Source organism: Heptranchias perlo, chromosome 31, assembly GCF_035084215.1.
Source record: "Heptranchias perlo isolate sHepPer1 chromosome 31, sHepPer1.hap1, whole genome shotgun sequence".
Classification (NCBI taxonomy): Eukaryota; Metazoa; Chordata; class Chondrichthyes; order Hexanchiformes; family Hexanchidae; genus Heptranchias; species Heptranchias perlo.
The window spans coordinates 14,818,461-14,835,544 of record NC_090355.1 but is presented as its reverse complement, the minus strand read 5'-3'; the positions used below and the strand labels follow the sequence as shown (position 1 = coordinate 14,835,544).

At 38.9% G+C, this 17,084-nt stretch overlaps 1 protein-coding gene across 4 annotated transcripts in view; it reads left to right on the top strand.

The window, feature by feature from the left end:
- LOC137300506 (histone-lysine N-methyltransferase EHMT1-like) overlaps positions 1-17,084 on the top strand; it is a 149,593-nt gene that overhangs the window by 93,959 nt on the left and 38,550 nt on the right. For all 4 annotated transcript variants that reach the window (XM_067969605.1, XM_067969604.1, XM_067969603.1 and 1 more), the window contains exons 14-20: positions 1,392-1,474; positions 2,866-2,972; positions 3,515-3,637; positions 5,939-6,040; positions 11,420-11,524; positions 13,182-13,336; positions 14,385-14,552. In XM_067969605.1, coding sequence (XP_067825706.1) covers positions 1,392-1,474; positions 2,866-2,972; positions 3,515-3,637; positions 5,939-6,040; positions 11,420-11,524; positions 13,182-13,336; positions 14,385-14,552 — 843 coding nt within the window. The remainder of the gene's footprint in view (positions 1-1,391; positions 1,475-2,865; positions 2,973-3,514; positions 3,638-5,938; positions 6,041-11,419; positions 11,525-13,181; positions 13,337-14,384; positions 14,553-17,084) is intronic.

Sequence of the window (17,084 nt, the reverse complement as noted above, 5' to 3'; positions counted from 1 at the left end):
TAAAAAAAATTGATTCTGGAAATGTAAAAATAATCCTGTATTTATCCAACTAGTTCACATTGTATTTTGCAAGATATGAAATTCTCCTGTTATCTTCTGTTAATGAGTGTACATATTTTCAATATATTTGAAAACCTCCTTTGGTGGCTTATTGGATAAAAGCGGCACTCAGTGTAGCACTAAGCACACAGATGAGGTCCGAGATTTGATTGAGTCTCTGCTGAGTTTGCTGATTTGAGCCGGATCATAACAATTGGCACGTCAGTTGGCTTCCATGCCACTGATCTAGGGAAGGGAAAAAATCATTCATGGTTCCCGCTCTTTGTCATTATCCATTGCCTACTGTTGGGCAGTCTGCATGTGGACAAAGGGTGAGAACGGAATCAGTGTTGCCTATGATGTCCTCTGTGGGTGAATAGCGTGCCAAGCCTTGCTGGAGGACTGCTCATGCTTGTGGAACTGTGCACCAGTAAAAGTCAGCTCATGGAGCAGAGGAGAACAAATATCTATGAATGAAACAACATCCTAGCAATATTTTCTCAAGGAAGTGCTTCTAATCCAAGTCACAATTTCCTTGGACTAGCTCAGTGTGAAACTGAGGTGGTGTTCCACTTGTTGAATAAACCCATTGTTGATTCAGTTGAGCACAAATTGTCCCTTGACCTGTGGTAGAGCAATGTACATTTTAAATTCTCTTCATTGGACTCAAACAAATTGTACAAAAAAAATCTAATAAAGGAATGATCTTTTCATTTAAAGTACTTCTTATAGACAGGGCCCTAGATTTCTCCTGCATCTCAAGCCATTTTTGGTAATAACCCCAGTGAACTTGTGTGATGAGTGTCGCCATAGTGCTAAACTGGTACCTTTTTAGAAAAGCTGTTTACTGGCAGGGGAAAAATTCTTTGGCTGCAGATTGCAGAGTACTAGGAGCTGTGCCTGATGACTACTCCACCCTTCTGCTCTCCACCAGATTTATTCCCGTTATGATCATATTCTTGTTTTATTTCTAAATCGAAGGACAAGGCTCTGCTTTCTCCGCATCTCCCTGGTCTTCAGAGTCATGCAAAAACTGAATGCACAGGATATTAGGCTTCAGTAAAAGCTGCTCTTAACTGGGGACTCTGCTTGGACTTTGATGAGAGCAGCCTGGTAATGACTCTCCTAACAATTATTCCCTTCCTTTGTTTGGTGAAGTTCCCAGACTACTTGATGCTTCTCCACTATGATTAGGCTTGAGATTGGGAGCTCAGCTCTGGGAATAGTGGGCCCAAACCCATCTCCCACTGCTCTGTGGCAGTGTATGTTGGAGTTCACATGGTGCAATGTCATACTGCCCATGTTCCTACTTTTTATTACATAATACCTTATTGTGCTGTGTTTTCAAACAGACCCAAGAAGTTGCGCTTTCACCCGAAGCAGTTATATATCTCTGCAAAGCAGGGGGAGATGCAGAAAGTGCTTCTAATGCTGGGTAAGTTTTCAGATGTGTCTAAATGTGGAATATGAAAGCAAAACACCAATAAAATTAAAGGGAGGGGTCTTGTACACGTGGCGACCCTGGAGAGGGATCAAGAAAGAACAAGCAGCTGCAGTTCTATCAAACTGCCATGCAGTGCTGCTGCAGTCTCTATTTGAATTTGAAAAACTTGTAAAATATAAAACTGAAATGCAATGATTGAAGAAATTGTTGCTCAAAAAGATTAATTTAGGCCCAAATTGGAGAATATTATTTTAAAAGCTTTGGTTTTGTTTTTTCATATTTGATGCTTTTACAAGTTAGTTAAATTGTTGGTTTTGGTTTTTAGGATTTGCGTGAAGAAATTACTTAAAATTGCTGAATGTTTAGAGATCAATGTAAGCGTTACATTCTAAATTAAATACAGTGTAATGCAATTAGTGGATATCAAGTAGTCAAACTGTTTCCTGTGGTTCTTTGAGCTCTGTATGCTGGGGTGCATCTCAAGGGAATGTGATTACAAATGGGAACAGGTTACCCTGGCCATATATTGACCATTTGTGAGGCCCTATTTGGAATATTGTGTGCAATATTGGGTACCCTACCTTCAAAAGGACATTAAAACATTGGAAAGAGTTACAGAAGAGCCACAAGGATGATTTTATAACAATAAGGGCATGATTTTAGCACTTGGGGGACTCTTAAGTTATGAAGAGCAAAACTGAACTTAGTTTACTTGGAGCAAAGATTGAGATGAGACGTGATCGTGGTGTTTGAGATGCTGAATTGCATAGTTAGTGGATAGAAGCAGACTATTTAGCTTGGACTCTGAGTGCAGTACTAGCAGACATATTGAAAAATTCATAAACCTCGAGCAAAACTAGGGATTGGGAGAATTGTGTTAACCTCTTTTAGAAAAAGAGTTGGATGCTTCTTTGATCATGAATGGGATTGAAGATTTTTAGGATAAATGTAGCCTCAGTTGTCGTGTGCATCTGGGACCATAAAAATGTCATCTGTGAAAACCAACTGGTGAGGTTTGGTGGAGTTTTGATCTTTTGAGGATCAGAAAAATATTTTTGTAGAAATTTCCTCAGGCAGTTGAATAAGTGAAAATTCATAATAAGGCAACAACAACTTGCATTTATACAGCACCTTTACCATCACCAAATATCCTAAGATCTATCACAGAAGCAGATTGTAAGTGTTCTGTGTAAAGAGTGGGCTTTATGGGCTGAATGGCCTTTTCTTGTTACAATTTTTCTATTGTGTCTTTAACCTACTCGTAGAGATATCAAGTATGATTATTTGTTACATTTATTCACATGATCTACTGGCTTCAAATTGAAACCATAAAACCCAGAAATTTGCCTGAGTACTTATTATTTTCTTTGTCTTTTCTCTAGTTGATGGGATTGATCCTAACTTTAGAGCTGAACACCAGAATAAGCGGACACCTCTCCATGGAGCTGCTGAAATAGGCCACGTGGAAATTTGCCATATGCTCGTACAGGTTAAAATGCTTTTATTTTGTTGACTTTTAAACCTTTACAATTTTTTTTTGTTATATCTTGTGTGTGCTCTACCTATATAATTCTACAATAAAAGAAAGGGAGGGGTCGTCAGACTTCAAAAATCGTCTCCATGAATTCAGCAGAACAGACAAGCCGATAGTGTTGTAATTCACCATTTTGTAATCTCAGGATGTGTGCCTCACTGGCAAAGCTGGCATTGTGCCCATCCCCAGTTGCCCTTCAGAAGGTGGTGATGGGCCCTCTTCTTGAGCTGCTTCAGTCTGTGTGGTGCAACTTGTTCTAGTTTATCATATCTATTTTCATGTAAAAATACATAGTTGTTACAGAAGGTTGAGGGGTGAACGAGATGAACCTCTTCGATGAATTATGTAGTTGTCATTCTGATTTAAAGGAAGCAAACCATTACTGTCATCTGGTCATATCACGAGATAACTGAGCAGATTTTTTTCCAGAATTTTATTCATAAATGATACGATGGTTCCATTTTGTGTATCATAAAGACAGTTGGCCTCTTTTGCAGGCTGGTGCTAATCTAGATACCTGTGATGATGATCAGAGGACCCCACTGATGGAAGCAGCAGAGAACAACCAACTTGAAACAGTAAAATACCTCTTGAAGGCAGGTGCACTCGGCGATCATAAGGTTAGAATGAAAGATGCAAATAAAAAGCTTGCATCATTAGTTTCAGTGTTCATAGGTTTTTTTTTTCCCCCTTAAATTAAACATTGGACCTGAGTGTTGCACTGGATTACCGCACTGTCTTTTCACCCCTGTGATTTAGGTTGGAATCAAGTGTAAACTGATGGGATGAAAGTCTCCGTGATAGCTGTAAGGGTCCCAAGTGAAATGAGTTTGGGGAGTCTCATGCCCGTATTTTGTGAATGTATTGTGCAGAACATACTACCCATAATTTGGCACCAAACTGGCAGCCTCATTCATAAAAGCCAAGGGTGGCCATTGAGGAAAATAGAAATATTCATGGTGCAGTAAGGGGTACCCTTCGAGGCTGAAGTTGAAGCACACCATTAAAGGAACTTGATTTTGCATCTGTGGTTGAAATTGACACGGGCTGCCAAAAAGCATTCTGCTCCCCAGTACTGCCAACCCTCACTGATTTTAAAAATTGCCTCCAAATCTGTAAACTTAGGACAGCCTGCTGAGCTCTCTCACCTAACATCCCCATAACAGAATCTACTGACTTGTTCAGTTCTCTTTGTTTCTTTGTATATCCACTCTTGTTGATTCTTTGCCAGCTCCCATTGGTTCTGCTTTCTTGTATTGACTGTAATTTGTTATTCAACTGTGAATTATCATTAAATAAACTCACTGATTATGTCACAATCATCCTTTGGTCCGGATGTCAAGATACACCAAGTAGTGCAGTTATTTTGTGGATATCCACTGAGAAAGAAAAATACCAGAAATGCAATTATTTGATTCCCATACACCACCACACGTAAAAGACACAACTGGGAATGATTTCAAAGTCTGAGCTTTCCTGTTGTAGCTTGACGAGCTTGCTGCCTTGTGAGCACTCCCAGGGTATCCATTAGTTGTGTAATGGATGACATTGTATCTTTTTGGGGTCTGATTGGCTTTTTGGCAAAATTGTAGAAGGACGGTACATAGGTAGGGGAATAGTTGATTGGCAGGTGAACCTCCGAGAAGACTTGCCATAACTAGCATGGTAACAAAAATAAATCTGTATCCTACAATACTATTGGACAAAACTTATTTGTACCAGTATGCTGTTCCAATAGGCCATGTGATACAATCACCTTTTGGTATCTTAGGTGCTAACAATAACTTATCAGAAGAATAATGTTGGCAAGGTTTGTAGATGTCTGTTAAATTTCACAGTGAATGTGATTTATGCAGTCCTATTCTCCTCAATGGGAGAGAATAAACAAGAAGTTAATTATTCCAGTGATCATTTCTTAAAAAAATCAAAGCTAGAAAAATGACACTAGGTAAGGCATTTACACGTGTGATTATTACTTTCAGTATATCAAATGCCTGGGTCAAATGTGCGTGGCCTCTTGAGATTACAAAATTAAGGACAGTTTGGTGCCACGGGCTTGAGCCTACTGGAAACTAGTTTACACTATCCAAAATAAAAGCAGAAAATACTGGAAACACTCAGCAGGTCAGGCAGCATCTGTGGATGCTGGACTATCCAAAATCATTTCACTTCTGATTCCTGTGATCAGCTGATAGGGGAGATTTTGATCCCAGCAGTCTGGGCTGGAATCAAACCCAGTTCCCTTTAACGAGGACCATGTATCCATTACAGCACTTCATCTTTTAATATTAGATGCAATTTAATATTTTCAATATTGAGATCAATTTAAAATCACAAAGTGTATTGGAAGGATAAATTCTTGGTTAATATTTTTCTTAGTGTGACAAAGACATGTGTGAAACAAGGGCAAATGATTCACTGTTAGAAACTGTGTATATTAAAAATTGTGCATGCGATCAAGCGGCTAAGTTATAATTCTTTTTATAGATGTCAAAAAGGACAAAAAAAGGCTGCATTTGTAGTGACTTTTGACTTTCCAGCAACATTCCTTCCACATTGTCGAAAAAAGCACTTCTTTACCTTGCTGGCTTTACAGATCGACAGATGGTGCTAATTTTTCTCTTCATAATTTTGTTTTTTTTGGAAAAGATTTTATGAAACTTGAATATTTTCAGAAGGTTTATAGTAACCTTCAAGTTTTATTGATAGCTGAATGTGCTGCCAGTCAAGTTTCTATGGATCTCTGCAATAAGAGAGAAAGTAAACTGGTTGGTTCTGGAGTTTAGCTGCCAATGTGCACGGCTGAACCTTTATTAGGGCAAGAATTTGGACATTGAAGTTAGCGACTGCATTTATCTGTCTGCGTATTATTATGTAACATTTTACTTTTAACATCACAGTTACATTCTGATTTTTTTTAGGATGTTGAAGGATCAATTTGCCTTCATCTGGCTGCTAAGAAGGGACATTATGATGTGGTTGTGCATCTTCTGTCCACAGGATTAATAGATGTGAACTGTCAGGTGAGTCACACATTTGTGTTAGGTTGCAACCATGTCCATGACACTTTTATCTTTTCGCAAATTCCTCAGATTCACTAAGTTTTAAAAAAAAATCTTCCACTCATCCCTCGTGACTCATTGGATAGATGTCCTAAATGTTTTTGTCCCACAGACTCGATGTCAGAGGTTCAATCCCTGACCTCCACTGAGTTAGCCAGAACAGCAGTTGCCCTCCTTGTTCTTGGGTGAAGAAGGGGGGAAAGTAGGCTAGGATTCCCATTATTGATCTTAGCTGGAAGTACTCATCTCTGAATATCAAGTGAACACAGGGTTGCACTTGGCTTTGATGGCTCCTCTGCTCAAATATCCAATCAACATTGAATATCAAGGGACACACATAAAAAAATGGATACTAGTGTGAGGTACTGGAGAACTGTCGCCCATGAGTTATACGATAGGCTGAGATACCATTTCAGAAAAGAAAAAGGGAGAAAATCACACTGATCAACTGGTGAAAATGGAATCACGCCGTCTGACTCACCATTCAACTGTGTTGAATGGCGTGAAGTTCCTGTACTTACCTGCAGACATTACGATGCACCCAGGAGGAGGAGAGTTACCTGGATACTTTGATCCAGGAGGCAGTCACACCCCTTAGATTAGGTAGTAGTTTAGATTTGTTCAATGGTCAGGCAGGATCCAGTGGTGGAGGAGCCTCAGCCCTTGACCTTGTCCCATAGTTACGAGATACTTGCTACCTGTACGGATGAGGACATCGCCTCGCAGCTGGAAAAGAACTTGAAGCATGAGGGGAAGGATCCAGTTGTTATGGTCCGTGTAGGAACCAATGACATAGGTAGAACTAGGAATGAGGTTCTGCTGAGGAAGTTTGAGGAGCTAGGGTCTAAATTAATAAGTAGAACCTCAAAGGTAATAATCTCTGGATTACTATCTGAGCCACATACAAATTGGCATAGGGACAGACAGATCACAGAGTTAAATGTGTGGTTCAAAGAGTGGAGTGGGAGACAGGGGTTTCGATTCATGGGGGACTGGCACCAGTACTTGGGAAAGAGGGAGTTGTTCCGTTGGGACGGGCTCAACTTCAACCGGGCTGGGACCAGTGTTCTGGCGAATCGAATAACTGAGGCTGTAGATAGGGCTTTAAACTAAAAAAAAGGGTGGGGTGTCAGTTGAGGGGAAATTTAGAGATCTAATGAGAAAAGTCAAGGCAACAGAGCAGTGTAATGATTTGGGTAAAGATAAGCAGAGTGTGGCAGGAAGGGCCAGAGCGTTTACCAATAATACAGCATCAACAAGTAAGGCATTGCAGGAAAAAATGGTAAAAAGTCAAAATTAAAGACTCTTTTATCTGAATGCATGGAGCATTCGTAAGAAGATAGACGAATTAGTTGCACAAATAGAGATAAATGGATTTGATGTAATAGCCATTACAGACACATGGTTGCAAAGTGACCAAGATTGGGAACTAAATATTCCAGGGTACATGACGTTTAGAAAAGACAGACCGAATAAAAAAAAAAGAGGGGGTATAGCCCTAATACTAAAGCATGACATAAGGACACTGGTGAGAAAGGATCTTGGCTTGGAAAATCAGTAAGTAGAGTCAGTATGGGTGGAAATAAGAAATAACAAGGGGCAGAAAACACTGGTGGAAGTAGTTTATAGGCCCCCTTATCGTGGCTATACCATTGGACAGAGTATTAATCGTGAACTAACACGAGCTTGTAACAAAGGTAATGCAGTCATCATGGGGGACTTTAATCTTCATATAGACTGGGCAAATCAAATTGGCAAAGGTAGTTTGGAGGACGAGTTCATGGAATGCATTCGTGATGGTTTCATAGAGCAATACGTCATGGAACCAAGCAGGCAACAGGCTATTTTAGATCTTGTTTGTGTGATGAGACAGGATTAATTAATAATTTCACAGTGAAGGTTCCTCTGGGGAAGAGTGATCATAATGTGATAGAATTTCACATTGAGTTTGAGAGTGACGTACTTAAATCCAAAACTAGAGTCTTGAACTTAAAACCAATTACATAGGTATGAGGGGTGAGTTGGCTGAGGTAGATTGGGAAATTAAATTAAAGGATATGATGATTGAAAAGCAATGGCAAACATTTAAAGAAATATTTCAATATTCTCAACAAATATACATTCCATTGAGAAATAAAAACTCCACAGAAAAAGTGATCCACCCGTGGCTAACTAAAGAAGTTAAGGATAGTATAGATTAAAGGAAGAGGCCTATAATGTTGCCAAGAAGAGTAGTAAGCCTGAAGATTGGAAGAGTTTTAGAAACCTGCAAAGGACTACTAAAAAATTGATAAAACGGGAGAAAGTAGAATATGAAAGTAAATAAGCAAGAAATATAAAAACAGTTTGCAAGAGCTTCTACAAGTATGTAAAAAGGAAGAGAGTAGCAAAATTAAATGTTGGTCCCCTAGAGGTTGAGACAGGAGAAATTATAATGGGGAATCAGGAAATGGCAGCTGTGTTAAACAATATTTTGTATCTGTCTTCACAGTAGAAGACACAAAAAGCATACTGGAAATGGTGGGGAACCAAGGGGCTAAAGAGAGTGAGGAACTTAAAGTAATTATTATCAGTAGAGAAAAAGTACTTGAGAAACTAATGGGACTAAAAGCCGATAAATCCCCTGGACCTGATGGCTCACATCCAAGGGTTCTAAAAGAGATGGCTGCAGAGATAGTGGATGCATTGGTTGTGATCTTCCAGAATACCCTAGATTCTAGAACAGTCCCAGCGGTTTGGAAGGTAGCAAATATAACCCCACTATTCAAGAAAAGAGAGAGAAAGAAAACAGGGAACTATAGGCCAGTTAGCCTGACATCAGTCGTTGGGGAAAATGCTGGAATCCATTATTAAGGAAATGGTAACAGGGCACTTAGAACATCATCATATGATTTGGCAGAGTCAATATGGTTTTATGAAAGGGAAATTGTGTTTGACAAATTTATTATAGTTTTTTGAGGATGTAACTAGCAGGGCAGGTAAAGGGGAAACCAGTGGATATAGTATATTTGGATTTTGAAACGGCATTCGATAAAGTAGCACACAAAAGGTTGTTACGCAAGATAAGGGCTCATGGGGTTGGGGGTAACATGGATAGTGGATTGGTTAACGGACAGAAAACAGACAGTAGGGATAAACTGGTCATTTCATGTAGGCAGGCCGTAACTAGTGGGGTAGCGTAAGGATTGGTGCTTGGGCCTCAGCTATTTACAATCTATAGTAATGACTTGGATGAAGGGACCGAGTGCAGTGCATCCAAGTTTGCTGACAATACAAAGCTCGGTTGGAAAGTAAGCTGCGACTAGGACACAAAGAGTCTGCAAAGGGATATAGACAAGTTAAGTGAGTGGGCAAGAAGGTGGCAGATGGAGGGAAATGTGAGGTTATTTGCTTTGGTAGGAAGAATAGAAAAACAGAATATTTTTTAAATGGTGAGAAACTATTAAATGTTGGTGCCCAGAGAGACTTGGATGTCCTGGTACAAGAAACACAAAAAGTTAGCCTGCAGGTACAGCAAGCAATTAGGAAGGCAAGTGGCACGTCGGCCTTTATTGCACGGGGTTTTGAGTACAAGAGTAAGGAAGTCTTACTACAATTGTACAGGGCTTTGGTGAGACTTCACCTGGAATACTGTATACAGTTTTGTCCTCCTTACCTAAGGAAGGATATACTTGCATTAGAGGCGGTGCAACAAAGGTTCTCTAGAATAATTCCTGGGATGAGAGGGTTGTCCTATGAAGAGAGGTAGAGTAGAGTGGGCCTATATTCTCTGGAGTTTAGAAGAATGAGAGGTGATCTCACTGAAACATATAAGATTCTGAGGGGGCTTGACAGGGTAGAGACTGAGGTTGTTTCCCCTAGTTGGAGGGTCTGGAACTAGAGGGCATAGTCGCAGGGTAAGGGATTGGCCATTTAAGACTGAGATGAGGAGCAATTTCTTCAATCTGAGCATTGTGGATCTTTGGAATTCTCTACCCCAGAGGGCTGTGGATGCTGAGTTGTTGAGTTTATTCAGTGCTGAGATAGATAAATTTTTGGGCTCTAATGGAATGAAGGGATGTGTGGATCAGGCAAGAAAGTGGAGTTGAGGTTGAAGATTAGCCACGATTGAATGGCGGAGCAGGCTCAAGGGGCTGTATGGCCTAATCCTGATCCTATTTCTTATGTTCTTATGTACCTCATAGACTATAAACTCGTCAAAAAAAGTTAGGGCTTGTCCACTCTAGTGTCAGTACCCTTTTAACGGCGTTGTAAGTTTTAATTACTGCCAAACAATTTCTCTGGCACTGAAGATTAACTTTTACACTTTTACAAGTGTGGAGTCTCATTCTTTCAGGTTTTAATAATTGTTGAGTATTTAAAAAAAAAATTAAATAAACATTTTTTTCTTACATTTTCTTTCTGTCTCTCATCTCTGTCTCTTAATCCAATCTTTCTTTTCCTCTCTTTATTTTGCTTACTGTATCTGATTTGACGTTGAATTCACTATTCTGTCCTGTACTTTCTGGTTCACACGCTGCGCTGCTCATTAACGATTCTTCAATCTGATTGGCTAAGGAGATACATGGTTGCTTGCCCTGTCGAGGATGCAGCTGAATGGATCTGTAACTTACAGTAATTTGTTGTGCAAAACCCCAAAGGAAGTCTATGGGCAAGTGCAAGTCTAACGAGCGGCTGGTGCCGTCTGTTCGCTGCCCACAGCAACATCCGGCCCTTCAAGTTATAGCATCCGTGTGGCCCAAATTCTACTATAAATTTACTTGTGGCACAAATATGAAGGATGATTGTTCAGCCACCATTAGCTGTTTCTGAATAAAGTTATTATGAAGTTTGAAGTGGGAATTATTTTAAGTAGTACAAAGTAGTGTTTTTTTTATATGTTTCTCCATATCTGTTACGGGCCCCTGCCCTTCATGTAGTTTCCTGTAGCTTGGATTGTAAAGCATGGACACTTCTGATGCTAGTAATCGTTCAACCATATTGGAAAAGTTATGAAACTCTTTATGGAGGAATGGTTGGGTACGGCATTCTTCTGCAATGAGAGTTTAAATATTGTACTTGGGGTGGGGGAGGGTAAAAAAAGTAAAACTCTCGACTATGTTACTGAATTAAAAAGTGGCAATGTTATCATAGTGTTGCCTGTTATATGATCGCATTATTTATATATATTTGTAGTTCTAACTGATCTCCATGTCAAGTACATATGTAGTTGTATATGTAATTTCATTGATTTTTCACTTTTTAACTGTTTTCTAAATATAATTTTATATGTGAAAATTGTAAAACACAAATCTAATATTTGATTTGCCAGTTTACTTACTCTCTTTATTCTCTGAACAGGATGATGGTGGTTGGACATCCATGATTTGGGCCACAGAATATAAGCATATAGATATTGTAAAGCTGCTGCTGTCAAAAGGAGCTGATATCAACATTAGGGACAATGTGAGTTACTTCAGTACTTGGGCGTAAAGGAAGTTTATAGTACGAGTCTAGAACAAGACGGCTTTCTTAACAAAGTCAACGTATATACACAATTAAATTTGGAAACTTGGGAAGAACAAAAAGTTTCTGTACTGCTTTTTGGCCTCATTATGTTCTAATTTAATACTTAAAAGTTGCATGCATGAAGAAAAAAATCAAGGAGAAATATGAAATATTGTTATGTTTTCTGATCAACCATCGTGGTATCAATTCCGAGCGATGAGTTTTGTTGGGGCCAGACCGTACTTAATGGGGATCTTGGAATTACCTTTTAACATAAGCATTTCATCTCTAGGGTTTGGTTCCAATCTGGCACAGGCTGATGGAATTAAGTCGTCTTTCTCTTTCAGTTGTAATGATTTTGTGTGAATTGAGTTTGTGCAGTTTCATTCAGTGCCTTGTGGATGCAGATCTATGCCACATAACTGTCTGTAATTTTGCTGCTAAATTGGCAGTCTCGCTTGTATAAAACATAGTTGGTGTGAGAAGTAAAAAGCTTTATTCTGGTGCCATAGCTGCAGCTCTTCTCTTAAGGCACATTATTTGGACAGAGCAAGGGGAGTTTTATTGTGCATATGGTTCATGTTATCATATCATGAGCTCTGTCCGTTGCATATCATATTGTTTTAGCAGGATCGTTTTCCTTGTTGCTGGATGTCATTCCAATACCGTTAGCATTTAAATTATTTAGCACAGGCAGAGTTTGTAGGAGGAACAGAATTGTCAATGTTGAGAAATGTTCTGAGTGACACTTAGGAGCAATTCGAGTGACACAAACTGCAAACCCATTTAAAAATGTAGAGCTGTGCCTATGAAAAGTGAAATGCATCAAAATAGGTTAGATTTTGAAACGTTAGACTGTCACTCCTAATGAATTACACTTTGCACATATGTAGTACTCAGCTTGTATAGGAATATTTAAGGATGGCATGTTGAATTCAAGTATGGTGACAGCAGGATGTTGTCTTGGCCTCCCTTGACCTGGATTGCAAGGACCCTATGGAAATGCAATGCAATGCAATTTTGTTTAAAAAATATTAAAGAGAACAAGGAAAAGTACCTTGCATTGTTATTACATCCTTTCATCTCTAGCATATATTTCCCCTATAAAGTAATAGTTGAAATTTCACTGAACAAGTAGTGATTTTTTTTTGAAAATGTGTGTACTTTAATTTTACTGTGCTGAAGTATACTGTCAATGTAGCACACTACAGCAGGCTGTCCTAAAAACACCAAACTTTTATTTTGTCTTTTCCTCCTGAAAACCTGAGGTCATATAAAACGGTTCCTTGGAGATAACTTGATTTCTAATTTGATTTAAGTTCAGAAACTGTTCTCTTCACTCTTCAGCAATAAAAGTGGCATCTCGATGGTCTCTGACTTGTGCCGTATTCTTAGCACCATGGCTGTGAGATCATTGAGTAAAAACTGAAATTCCAAGGATCTCAGCAAACAAGATTTAATTACAAGTTTGAGTTGCTTTTGTAGGAACACTTGTACTTTTTTTGCTAAAAATTATTAAATCATTAAGTCTACAGTGTTCCTTTAAAGGTTCCCTGAAGTTGAAGTGGAACGTAAACCCTTAAAAGTGTGCTCTTATCCTATTTTCACTACACAGGAGGAGAATATTTGTTTGCACTGGGCAGCTTTCTCTGGATGTGTGGATATTGCAGAGATATTCTTGAATGCAAGGTGTGATCTAACCGCAGTAAATATGCATGGTGACTCACCTCTACACATCGCATCGAGGGAAAACCATTATGAGTGTGTGGTGTAAGTACTGTGTAAAATACTCTTTTATGTGCCACAGATAATTATGTAATTGCAATTTGTGAAACATGAATACGATTTCTATATAAATAATCAGACTAAGGTTTCTGTATAATAAAAAATAGTTCTCGTTTTGCTTTAGATAAACACCCTCAGAAGTTATAGGAGTTTGGCTAATAATGCATGCACACAGGATATCGTCATTTTAGTTTTTGAGTTATAACTTATCTTTGTACACTCAACTGGTCCTACTTAATGACCTCCTTTTAATGTTATCCAGATATGTTTAATTATGATTTGCTGTGACAAATATTGAATTTCTTGACTTTGTTCCTGACCCTTTCTTTTAGAAATACAAGATCAATTAAGTAGCAATATGAATAATTTACAGTCTACAAGTTTAAGCCCCAGAAAGCTTTCATCTTAAATCTAAAATTACCAGCAGTAACTCTTACGTAGAGACTATAATGGAGAACCTCATGAGAACATCAAAACTTCTTCCTTTTTAATTTTATTCCCCTTTCTGTCCTAGGGGAAATGACTCTGGTCAGTTACGCTTTGCAAGGTTATCCCTTTTTTCGTAGTCATTTGGGAGTATTGACTGTGTTCATGGAGAAGGCCTCTGACTGTTGTGGGAAAGAATGGAAAATTTTTATTTGAAGAAAAACACCATGCCCTGTCCATCACCAAAATTGTTTTTTTTTTAATCGTTACAGTGCCCAGTGCAGAAAAAGCTCCAGTTGAGAAAAGCTGTACAGCAGCATATATATAGCATGTTGTACAATGTTTTTATGTCAATTTTCCTAAATTGATGGAACACATCCATCTTGTGTGTTCTAGTGAAACACAGATGTGGTGAGGCCAAATTCAGACTCATATAGTTTATAAATAATGATTTGAAGTACAAACTAGGATAAAGTGTGAACTATTGTGCTTTGATACAAGTTATGAAAGGTTCCCAATCCAAGTGAAAATATGCTTTAAAAATTGTCATTTGACATGCATTTCATGGATATTTTGATACTAAAATTGGTTAATTGTGCACATCCAGGCTTTTTCTTTCACGCGGTGCTGATGTTAATATTAAGAATAAGGAAGGCGAGACGCCACTCGAATGTTCAAGTTTGAACTCACAAGTGTGGGTTGCACTACAGGTGAACAAAAAACTGAAACAAGCGTCAGCTAATAAGATTACCCAGGCTGAGAAACTAGTTAGCAGGTACAGTATAGCACACTTCTGTCTTTTTCTGCTTCAAATTAATAGCAAAATATTTTAACTTGAATATATTTGTACTTCAAGCTTTCTGTATCCGAAAACATTTTTTACTATTTGCATCTACCATATTGGCACATATGAAATGGTCTTCGAGCAATGTCAGTAATGTGTGGTAGTGAGTGAACTGTTCGAGTCACCTTCTTTATTAGCAGTTTCTGACAAAATCTACATAATTGGGGTGTCTTGAAATACATTTGACATGAAAAATCACAAAGTCGTGAGGTAGTTTTCTTTTCAACAAGAAAAACAAATCTTGCTGTTTTCATTTATTTTGCATACTGCATTTTCTATTGTATGTACTTGCATGGAATGTTTTATTTAATTGTTAAACGTACTATTAGTACTGCAATTATATGCAGTCAGTTCCAATTTATTGAAGATACATTCTCAGAGTGGATTTGATTTTGGTTGGGTTTTTAATGTGTGCTTTCTGCCACTAGATGACTGTTCTATCAATAGAATATTATAAAGTATTTATAAATGATGCTAACAATATTTACTGGCAGCCAGAATGATGGATCATTTTTCTGTTTTATTTTTCCACTTCAGTGAAAGTTGAGGTTTAATTTCTGATCTTTGCTGGTAAAAAATACTGGAGAACCAAGGGTCTGGCGAGAATGAGGAACCGAAAGAAATTAGTATTAGTAAAAAAAAAGTAGTAGAGAAATTAATGGGACTGAAAGTCAATAAATCCCAAGGACCTGATGATCTACATCCCAGGGTTTTGAAAGAGGTGGCTATAGAAATAGTGGATGCATTAGTTCTCATCTTCCAAAATTCTGTAGATTCTGGAATGGCTCCTAGAGATTGGAGGGTAGCAAATGTAACTCCACTATTTAAGAAAGGAGGGAGAGAGAAAACAGGGAACTAGAGACCTGTTAGCCTGACATCAGTAGTAGGGAAAATGCTAGAATCTATTATAAAGGATGTGATAACAGGACTCTTAGAAAATAATTATAGGATTTGGCAGAGTCAACATGGATTTATGAAAGGGAAATCATGTTTGACAAATCTATTGGAATTCTTTGAGGATGTAACTAGTAGAATAGATAAGGGGGAACCAGTGGATGTGGTGTATTTGGATTTTCAGCAGGCTTTGGATAAGGTCCCACAAAGGAGGTTAGTGAACAAAGTTAGAGCACATGGAATTGGGGGTAATATACTGGCATGGATTGAGAATTGGTTAACAGACAGAAAACAGAGTAGGAATAAACGGGTCTTTTTCAGGTTGGTAAACTGTGACTAATGGGGTGCTGCAGGGATTGGTGCTTGGGCCCCAGCTATTCACAATCTCTATCAATGATTTGGATGAGGGGATCAAATGTAATACTTCCAAGTTTGCTGTTGACACAAAGCTAGGTGGGATGGTGAGTTGTGAGGAGGATGCAAAGAGGCTTCAAGGGGATATAGACAGGCTAAGTGAGTGGGCAAGAACATGGCAGATGGAATATAATGTGGAAAAATGTGAAATTATCCACTTTGGTAGGACAAACAGAAATGCAGAGTACTTTTTAAATGGTGAGAGATTGAGAAATGTTGATGATCAAAGGGACCTGGGTGTCCTTGTACATGAGTCACTGAAAGCTAAAATGCAGGTGCAGCAAGCAATGAGGAAGGCAAATGGTATGTTGGCCTTCGTTACAAGAGGATTTGAGTATAGGAGTAAAGATATCTTACTGCAATTATGTAGGGCCTTGATGGGACCGCACCTGGAGTATTGTAAGCGTTTTGGTCTCCTTACCTAAGAAGGGATGTACTTAGCATGGAGGGAGTGCAACAAAAGTTCACCAGACTGATTTATGGGATGGCGGGATTGTCGTATGAGGAGAGATTGAGTAGACTAGGTCTGTATCCTCTGGAGTTTAGTTGTATATTTCAATGAGAGGTGATCTCATTGAAATATACAAAATTCTTAGAGGGCTCGACAGGGTAGATGCAGGGAGGATGTTTTCCCTGGCTGGGGAGTTGTAGAACCAGGGGTCACAGTCTCAGAATAAGGGGTAGGCCATTTAGGACTGAGATGAGGAGAAATTTCTTCACTGAGGGTGGTGAATCTTTGGAATTCTCTACCCCAGAGGGCTGTGGAGGCTCAGTCATTGAGTACATTCAAGACAGAGATCGATAGATTTCTAGATATTAAAGGCATCAAGGGATATGGGGATAGTGGAGGAAAATGGCATTGGGGTAGAAGATTGGCCACGGTCTTGTTGAGTGGCGGAGCAGGCTTGAGGGCCGGATGGCCTACTCCTGCTCCTATTTCTTACGTTCTTCTAAAATGTTTTGTTTGAAGCATCATTATGGATGGTTCTATTTGCCTGCATAACAATAGTCTCTGCACTTCGAACACAGACTGCAGCAGTTCAAGAAGGCGGCTCACCACCACCTTCTCAAGGGCAATTAGGGATGGGCAATAAATCCTGGCCTCGCCAGCGACGCCCACATCCCATGAACGAATAAAAAAAAAACTTCAAAGTA